At 42.6% G+C, this 9,759-nt stretch overlaps 1 protein-coding gene across 1 annotated transcript in view; it reads left to right on the top strand.

The window, feature by feature from the left end:
* LOC122555572 (melanocortin-2 receptor accessory protein 2-like) overlaps positions 1-3,604 on the top strand; it is a 46,891-nt gene extending 43,287 nt beyond the window's left edge. Inside the window, exon 3 of the mRNA XM_043701596.1 lies at positions 2,147-3,604. Coding sequence (XP_043557531.1) covers positions 2,147-2,372 — 226 coding nt within the window. The 3' untranslated portion in view covers positions 2,373-3,604. The remainder of the gene's footprint in view (positions 1-2,146) is intronic.
* The last annotated feature ends 6,155 nt before the right edge of the window (positions 3,605-9,759 follow it).

Genomic DNA, 9,759 nt, shown 5'->3' with positions numbered 1-9,759 from the left:
TGTTTTAAAATATTCTCAAGGTCAGGTTCGTAGGAGAGTAGTCTGACACAGGACAAACGACCAAGAGGCGAGTCTGCTCGAATATGGGCATTTTATTCCCCGCAGCGTCGCCACAACCAGGTCTCATACTTACAACGGGTCTGGCTTATACTCACTCTACATGTTACTGGAACTGGGAGCCGTCAGTTCTCGTAGAGCGGTTGCCAACAACCCACGCTCGGCGGTTAAATGTAACCCCGGAGCAGACTCACCGAACTGGAGACTTTTCCAGCTGATATACTCTTTTCCAGATATAAACATTCATGTGAACAGCAGAGCAAGGCTAAAAAACACATTCCATTCTGGTTACATACAGATAAGAAGATTCACACGGGGAGGTGTGTAATAAGATTCACACGGGACTAAGCAACACCTCCATTCCGGTTAGATTCACACATGTATTGGGACATAATTTTTAACCGTTTCACCACAGATGGATGGGTAAAGGGATTGGATATCCATGGTGAAGAGGAGGCAGCTGGAGACCACAAACTGGAAATTCTTAAACTGACATAGAGTGGCCGAAAATCTCAGGTGTAAGTGGAACAAGACTTGATAATGGGGAGAAAAATCAAGTCAAGGGAGGAAGAGATAAGTTTCCTGGGGCAGGGACAGGCAGGAGCAATGGGTCTGCCCAGGCAGACTTGCTTGTACGTTTTGTGGAGAAGCTGCAAGTTGACTTTACAGGGTTGGGGGTCTGTGAGCTTGAAGGAGATCCCCAGCTGAAATGAGATTAGTGACTTATGTGGATACAATAGCCTGGTGTTCCGGGGGAGATAGGAGGAGGTGTCCGAGTGTTTGCAAAAGTTTAGTACGCAGGTACAGAAGTTAATTAAGAAAGCTAATAAATGCTATTATTTATTGCAACATGAAATTTAATACAAAACACGGGACATTATACTTCAATTTTTAATTTCTTTTTAATACTCTTCGACAGATGTATCATTAGCTGGGCCAGAATAATGCACAGTTTTGGGCCCAATATCTTAGGAAGGATGTACTGGACTTGGACCACGTTCAGAGGAGGTTCACGAGAATGATCCCAGGAATGAAATGCGTAACATATGAGGAAGGTTTGAGGACTCTGTCTATACTCGATGGAGTTTAGAAGGATGAGGGGGATCTAATTGAAACATACAGAATACTGAATGGCCTGGGCAGAGTGGATATTGTGAAGATGTTTCCATTGGTAGGAAAGACTAGGATGTTAGGGCACAGACTTAGAGTAAAGGGAAGACCTTTTAGAACAAAGATAAGGCGAAATGTCTTCAGCCAGAAAGTAGTGAATCTATGGAATTCATTGCCACAGAAGGCTGTGGAGGCCAGGTCTTTCAGTACATTTAAGACTGAGGTAGGTTCTTGAGGATCAAGGTGATCAAGGGTTACATGGAGAAAGAGGGAGAATGGGGTTGAGAAACTTATCAACTCTGATTGAATGGTGGAGCAGACTCGATGAGCTGAATGGCCTAATTTCTGCTCCTACGTCTTATGGTACCTGCTTACTGATGCTCAGTTTGGGTTCTGGTAGAACTTCATTACAGCCTCCTGACCTCATTACAGCCTTCATTCAAACTTGGCAAAAAAAGAGATGAATTCCAGACATGACTGCCCTTGACATCGAGGCTGTATTTGATGAGGTTGGCATCAAGGAGTCTGAGCAAAACTGGAATCAATGGGAATTCCTAGATTTTCTAATATTCCTAGATCTTCCTCTGTTCCAATTAACAGTGAATTTCAGGCATGTTTGTGGTCTGATGGGCCTGATCTTTTTAAAATGTTCATTGAGCACAGGTGATTCACTCAGATCTGGATCCGTTTTAGTGTGGAAGTTGGTATCTGAAGGAGTAGTTGTGTCAAATTGCAGCGATGTATTTCAGAGGAAGCTAAATCTGAGAGGGAGAAAGGGATTGAAACATATGCTAATAGGGTTAGAGGTATCATTGTGGAAAGATACCAATGTGGAGCATAAACATTCAGGGGTGAGTCAGATCAAATGGCCTGTTTCTGTAAAATCAACACCATTCTACTGAATATGTCTGAGAACATGTCAGTAAACAGAGATTATGATAAACTACCTAATTCTTGAATATCTGTCCTTCTTCTGTAGAACTGACAACTTACAAAAAAAGTCAACAAAAAAGGTCAAGAGGAACGATGGTCATCAAGTACAGGACGAAAATGTGTCCAGCTGTGTCGCTTCATCCTTAATGCCTGTAGACATTGGAGCTGTGGCAAGTGTAAATCTCAACAATGAACAGAACAGCCTCGAAGTTTCTGAAGGTCCGCAGTCACTGCTGGATAACATTATCATTTCTACCAGAGTTATTCCATGATCAGGCAATCTAAAACCTGTAATGAAGTTCCAGTTCTCAGGAAGGGGAAAAACCTGTTGGTAACAATATTTAGTATTGCAGTTAAAAAAAAAATGTTATAAATCATTCCATAAGTGCTAATGGTTCAAGGGGTTTCTTAGAATTCTCAATAGTATATGTTTGTGGGTGGACATTGTACTGTTTGACATGAGTAACAAATGTGCTTATATCAAATTCTTCTGTCAGAATTTTAGCAAAGTTTTAACTTAATTGTCTTTTAACTTAATTGCCTTTAAAATGTCAGAATGAGGCAAGTCATATAAATATGCTAATGCATTTGTTGCTAACAGCAGAAATTTCATTCTATTTGTCATTGCACAACATAGTGGATCTGCTTCTAATCCATTTAAAACTCATTACTGTGCAGTTAAAGTTGGGCTGACCGTTTCTGCTGTTAAAGTTTGAAGTTTAACAGAAAATATCAGGTTTCAAACAAATCCCACATACTCTCACACATATCTCCATTACTTAGCTCTTAACACGAACTGAATCTTATTATTTCATGTGCAATGTGAAAACAAATTTGAGTGAGAACTGCTTTTCACTTATATCTTATTTGTACAAATATCAATTTAAAAATTAATTCAAATTCACTGTTCACTATGTTACCAAATACATTAACTGCCAGGACCAAATTTACATTAAAAGCTATGTTTATTTTTTAAACTGTGGCATCTCATCTCTAAGTCAGAAGTCCGGGGAGTTTGCTGAAGTGAGGATTGGCTGCTGCATCTCCCACATTACAGCAGCATCCACACTTCAGAAAAATACTTAATTAACTTCAGTGCCACATCCTGAGTTTCCGAAGGTGCCAAATAAGTGCAAGTCCTTTTTTTACTTACTTGATCTGAGATCCAGCTGAAAATGTGTTGCTGGAAAAGCGCAGCAGGTCAGGCAGCATCCAGGGAACAGGAGAATCGACGTTTCAGGCATACGCCCTTCTTCAGGATCTGAGATCTGAGATCCAGACGAGTTAGAAATGTGAGGAGAGTCCAGTGTAAATAGAATTGGGCAACTGTTTCATCCTGACTCAGTTATTTCCTCGGGTGCTACTGGTTGGCAGCTTTCTCTTTTGAAAAGAATTTTGGTGATGGGTTCATTGAAAAGTGAGGATGAACATAGACCAGCAGCAAACCACTCTCGCTCCTCCAAGACCGTGTTAGGGAACTGGAGCGGGAGCTGGATGAACTTCGGATCATTCGGGAGGCAGAGGCTGTGATAGATAAGAGTTACAGGGAAGTAGTTACTCCTGGGCATGAAGAAAACTGGGTGACTGTTCGAAGAGGGAAAAAACAGTCAGTGGAGGGATCCCCTGTGGTCGTCCCCCTGAAAAACATGTATACTGTTTTGGATACTGTTGAGGGGGACGACTTACCAGGGGCAAGCAGTGGGGCCCAGCTCTCTGGCAAGAGCCTGTCCCTGTTGCACAGAAGGGAAAGGAGGAGTGTGTTAGTCAGTGGGGACTCAATGGTTAGAGGCTCAGAAAGAAGGTTTGTTGGGAACGAACGAGACTTATGGTTGGTGTGTTGCCTCCCAGATGCGTGATGACTCTGATCATATCATTGGGGTCCTGAAGGGAGAGGGTGACCAACCTCAAGTTGTTGTCCATGTAGGTACCAACGGCATTGATAGAGAGAGGGATAGGGATGTAAGGCAGGATTTCAGGGAGCTAAGGTGGAAGCTGAGAGCTAGAACAGACAGAGTTGTTATCTCTGGTTTGTTACCTGTGCTACGTGATAGCGAGGCAAGGAATGGGGAGAGAAACCAGCTAAACGCGTAGCTGCAAGGATGGTGCAGGAGGGAGGGTTTCAGGTTCTTGGATAATTGGGGCTCGTTCTGGGGGAGGTGGGACTTGTACAAACAGGATGGTCTTCACTTGAACTAGAGGGGTACTAATACCCTGGGTGCGAAATTTGCAGGTGCTATTCGAGTGGGTTTAAACCAGCTCAGCAGGGGGATGGAAACCGGAGGTGTAGTTGCGGTGCACTGGAGGATGAGGGTAGAAAGGACAGAGACAGGATTTCAGGGTCACAGGAATGTGCTGGCAGACAGCAAAGTGGTTTGAAGTGTGTCTACTTCAACACCAGAAATATCCAAAATAAGGTAGGTGAGCTTGCAGCATGGATAGGTGGCTGGGACTTCGATATTGTGGCCATTTCTGAGACATGGATAGAGCAGGGTGAGGAATGGATGTTGCAGGTTCCAGGGTTTAGATCTTTCATTAAGAACAGGCAAGGTGGTAAAAGAGGGGGAGGCGTGGCCTTGTTAGTCAAGGATAGTATAACGGTGGCTGAGAGAACATTTGACGAGGACTCATCTACTAAGGTAGTGTGGGCTGAGGTTAGAAACAGGAGAGGAGAGGTCACATTGCTTGGAGTTTTGTATAGGCCTCCACAGAGTTTCAGGGAGGTGGAAGAGAGGATTAACAAAATTATTCTGCGTAGGAATGAAAGGAACAGGGTGGTCATTATGGAGGACTTTAACTTCCCCAACATTGACTGGAAATGCTGTAACTCTAGTATGTCAAATGGATCAGTTTTTGTCCAATGTGTGCAGGAGGGTTTCCTGACACAGTATGTCAAATGGCCGACAAGAGGGGCGGCCACACTGGATCTGGTGCCTGGTAATGAACCAGGCCAGGTGTTTGATTTAGTTGTAGGTGAGCACTTTGGAGAGAGTGACCATTATTCAGTTACGTTTAGTTTAGCGATGGAAAGGGATAGGTACATGTCACAGGTCAAGAGTTATTTGATGGGGCAAGGGCAATTATAATGCGATTAGGCAAGAATTAGGATGCATAGAATGGGGTAGCAAAATGCAGGGGATGCAGACAATGGCAATGTGGAGCTGGTTTAAGGAACAGATATTGCATGTCCTTGATAGGTATGTCCCTGTCAGGGAGGGAGGAAATGATAAGGTCAGGGAACCGTGGTTTACTATAGAAATTGCATCTCTTGTTAAGAAGAAGAAAGAGGCTCAAGTGTTGATGAGACAAGATGGTTCAGATGAGGCGATGGAGAATTACAGATCCGATCGGAAGGATTTAAAGAGAGAGTTAAGAAGAGCAAAGAGAGGACACAAGCAGTCTTTAGCAATAGAATAAAGGAGAACCCTAAAGCTTTCTATAGATATGAGGAATAAAAGGATGATTAGGGTAGGAATAGGGCCAGTCAAAAACAGAAGTGGGAAGTTGAATGTGGACCCAGTGGAGATCGGAGAGGTGCTAAACAAACATTTTTCATTAGTCTTCACTCAGTAAATGGAGAATGTTGTAGAGGAGAAGAATGAGATGCAAGATATTAGACTAGAAAGGATAGAGGTTAGTTACGAACAGGTTTTATCAATTCTAGAAAGAGTGAAAGTAGACAAGTCCCCTGGGCCAGATGGAATTTATCTGAGGATTCTCTGGGAAGCTAGGGAGGAGATAGCAGAGCCTTTGGCTTTGATATTTGAGTTGTCATTGTCGACAGGTTTAGTACCAGAGGACTGGAGGATTGCAAATGTGCCCTTGTTCAAGAAGGGCAGTAGAGATGACCCAGTTAATTATAGACCAGTGAGGCTCACTTCTGTTGTAGGAAAGGGTTTGGAAAGAATTATAAGAGATAGGATTTATAATCATCTAGCAAGCAACAACATGGTTTCGTCAAGGGCAGGTCATGTCTCACAAACTAAATGAGTTTTTTGAGAAGATGACCAAGCATGTGGATGAGGGTAGGGCTATTGATGTGGCATACATGGACTTCAGTAAAGCCTTTGATAAGGTTCCACATGATAGGCTGTTGGAGAAAATGCAGAGGCATGGGATTGATGGTTATTTAGCAGTTTGGATTAGAAACTGGCTTTCTGAAAGAAGGCAGTGAGTGGTGGTTGCTGGAAAATATACCACCTGGAATCCGGTTACTAGTGGTGTGCCACAAGGATCTGTTTTGGGACCACTGCTGTTTGTCATTTTTATAAATGACTTAGATACAGGCATAGGTGGATGGATTAGTAAATTTGCAGATGACACTAAAGTCGGTGGAGTAGTGGACAGTTTGGAAGAATGTTACAGGTTGCAGGTTGTTGGATAAACTGCAGAATTGAGCTGAGATGTGGCAAATGGAGTTAATGCAACTAAATGTGAGGTGCTGCACTTTGGGAAGAATAATAGGAAGGCAGAGTACTGGGTCAATGGAAAGATTCTTGGTAGTGTGGATGTGCAGAGGGATCTTGGAGTCCATATACATAGATCCCTGAAAGTTGCCACCCAGGTTGATAGTGCTGTTAAAAAGGCACACGGTGTGTTAGGTTTCATTGGTAGAGGGATTGAGTTCCGGAGCCGCAACATCATGCTGCAACTATACAAAACGCTAGTGCGGCCGCACTTGGAATGTTGTATACAGTTCTAGTCCCCATATTTCAGGAAGGATGTGGAAGCATTGGAAAAGCTGCAGAGGAGATTTACCAGGATGTTGCCTGGTCTGGAGGGAAGGTCTTATGAGGAAAGGCTGAGAGACTTGGGTCTGTTCTCATTGGCAAGAAGGCGGCTAAGAGGGGATTTGATAGAGACATATAAGATGATCAAAGGATTAGATAGGGTAGACAGTGGGTAACCTATTTGAGCAAGGATGAGAAGGTCTTCAGAGATGGCACTGAAAGAATTGTAGATTGATTCCAGACATTATGGACTTTAGTTACGTAGACAGAATGGAGAAGTTGAGTCTGATCTTAGAGAACAGAAGATTGAAAGGAGATTTGATAGTTGTTCATAGTCATGTTGGAACCATGCAAAGATAGACTGAGAAACTGGTCCCATTGACAGAATGGTGAGGAAACATGGCGAATGGCATGGTGATATGTGAAAAATAATTTTTACACAGCTACTGTTCTAATTTGAAATGTATTGTGTGAAAGTAGTTGACACAGGTTCAATTGTGACCTTTGAAAGGGATTTTGATAAGCACCTGAAAGCGAAAAAACATTTGCAGTGCTACAAGGAAAGGACAGGGAGTGGGATGAGTGGAACTAGCCAATATTGGGCCAAATGACCTCCTACCTTGCTGTGGCCACTCTTTGATTCTGAAAATATCATGCCTCACATTTCGGCAACTCGAGACTTTGTGAAGGACAATATTTTAAGGTATAATCTTGTAGCATTTTATAGTATTTGTCCAGTGATTTCAATGGAGATGGTTTGAAAATAGCAATTATGAATGGCAATAATTATTACCCCAGCCGGTGAAGCCCAAATGCCATGAATGGGAGAAATTCTTTTGGACTTCAATCTAGTATTCCAATCCCATACTCCAGTTTCCTCCATCTGGAGGAGTGGGAGGGGTCATGCTTAAAACCCAATACTTCTGACTCAGAGATAAGAAAATCACCTCTGATCTAATAACTAGCCTTTTTGCAAGTAATTTATTAAGTGTCAGCCTAATATTTGGATATAATATTATAATCTCTAACTGCCTGGACCATTTGAAGTAGGGTTAGAACTCCCCACACCACCCCCCGCCACCTTCTAACTCCAAGGCAGGAATGATACAACTAACCCAGAGGTTTTTAATTAGATCAGCCTGCAGTGTTCTTTTATTGGTCAGAGTATTGAGTACAGGAGTTGGGAGCTGAAAATGTGTTGCTGGAAAAGCACAGCAGGTCAGACAGCATCCAAGGAACGGGAGAATCGACGTTTCGGGCATAAGCCCTTCTTCAGGAATTCCTGAAGAAGGGCTTATGCCCGAAACGTCGATTCTCCTGTTCCTTGGATGCTGCCTGACCTGCTGCACTTTTCCAGCAACACATTTTCAGCTCTGATCTCCAGCATCTGCAGCCCTCACTTTCTCCCCTACAGGAGTTGGGAGGTCATGTTGCGGTTGTACAGGACATTGGTTAGGCCATTGTTGGAATATTGCATGCAATTCTGGTCTCCTTCCTATTGGAAAGATGTGAAACTTGAAAGGGTTCAGAAAAGATTGACAAGGATGTTGCGAGGGTTGGAGAATTTGAGCTATAGGGAGAAGCTGAACAGGCTGGGGCTGTTTCCCTGGAGCGTCAGAGGCTGAGGGGTGACCTTATAGAGGTTTACAAAATTATGAGGGGCATGGATAGGGTAAATAGGCAAAGTCTTTTCCCTGGTGTCGGGGAGTCCAGAACTAGAGGGCATTGTTTAGGGTGAGAGGGGAAAGTTATAAAAGAGATCTAAGGGGCAACGTTTTCACGCAGAGGGTGGTATGTGTATGGAATGAGCTGCCAGAGGATGTGGTGGAGGCTGGTAGAATTGCAACATTTAAGAGGCATTTGGATGGGTATATGAATAGGAAGGGTTTGGAAGGATATGGGTCGGGTGCTGGCAGGTGGGACTAGATCGGGTTGGGATATCTGGTCTGGACTGGACCGAAGGGTCTGTTTCCATGCTGTACATCTCTCTGACTCTAAGTTACCCCTAACTCTTTTAAACTCTTGTGTTACGAGGATGTTATAAATGATTTCTTCAACTTCAAACTTTTTCTGAGCAATACTTTCTTATAGTCCAAAAATATTAGTTGAACGTGGTTACTTTTGGTTCAACTCATAGTGAACTTGTCTGGCTTAAAGTTTATTTCTTGATGTTATATTTATGTTTGTCTTCAATGTTTGTGTTCTGTTGTAGATTGCCTAATATGATATCTCATACACTCTTTAATGTGGTTAATATTTTGCAGCTGAATCCTTACATACTTGATTGAGGTGGAATTACTGAAATATACTTAGACACAGTTACTTTGGTGGGGCTTTTCCTAATTCTTAATCGTCCTCCCACGATGTCAGTGCAAACTCCAAGCCATTGTCCTTTGATCACAAGTCAGAATTCATTAGAGGGAACATGCTCTATTAATCAGATACTTGCCCTCACCCTAAAACAAAATCTTTTGCGTTGCATTGCTGGAAAAAAAAAGCTGATAATGGTGGGGTGAGAGCATGGGCTATCCAGGACCTTGGTGAATGACAAGACTGAGAGAATGAGGTTTCAGATCCCACTCTCTGCTGAGATAGCTGTCCAGGAACAGGCTCACCCAAGGCAAACCCAGAGTGAACTGAAAAAAACCAAGGAATAAATCTGGATCTCTTAGGAGAGAATGGAAAAAAAACTGGAATAGAAGTGTTGTAAAATAGAAATTAAAGTGCTTTTAGTGTTACTCACAATACAGAAGTTAATGATTGCTCCTACAATGATTCTGGTCTGTCAGTGGGACATTGCTTTTAAAACCATGGTTGTAACTTAATGAGTAGCCTGTACTCAACACACATATTAACCAACCAATTAACAATAGGTATCTTTAATCTTGATTTAATTGAGCCAGAGTTATTGATGTAATGGTGCCTTTACTTT

This window comes from Chiloscyllium plagiosum, chromosome 12 (genome assembly GCF_004010195.1).
Source record: "Chiloscyllium plagiosum isolate BGI_BamShark_2017 chromosome 12, ASM401019v2, whole genome shotgun sequence".
NCBI lineage: Eukaryota > Metazoa > Chordata > Chondrichthyes > Orectolobiformes > Hemiscylliidae > Chiloscyllium > Chiloscyllium plagiosum.
The sequence above is the reverse complement of the archived record's forward strand: the minus strand, read 5'-3'. Positions and strand labels throughout refer to the sequence as shown.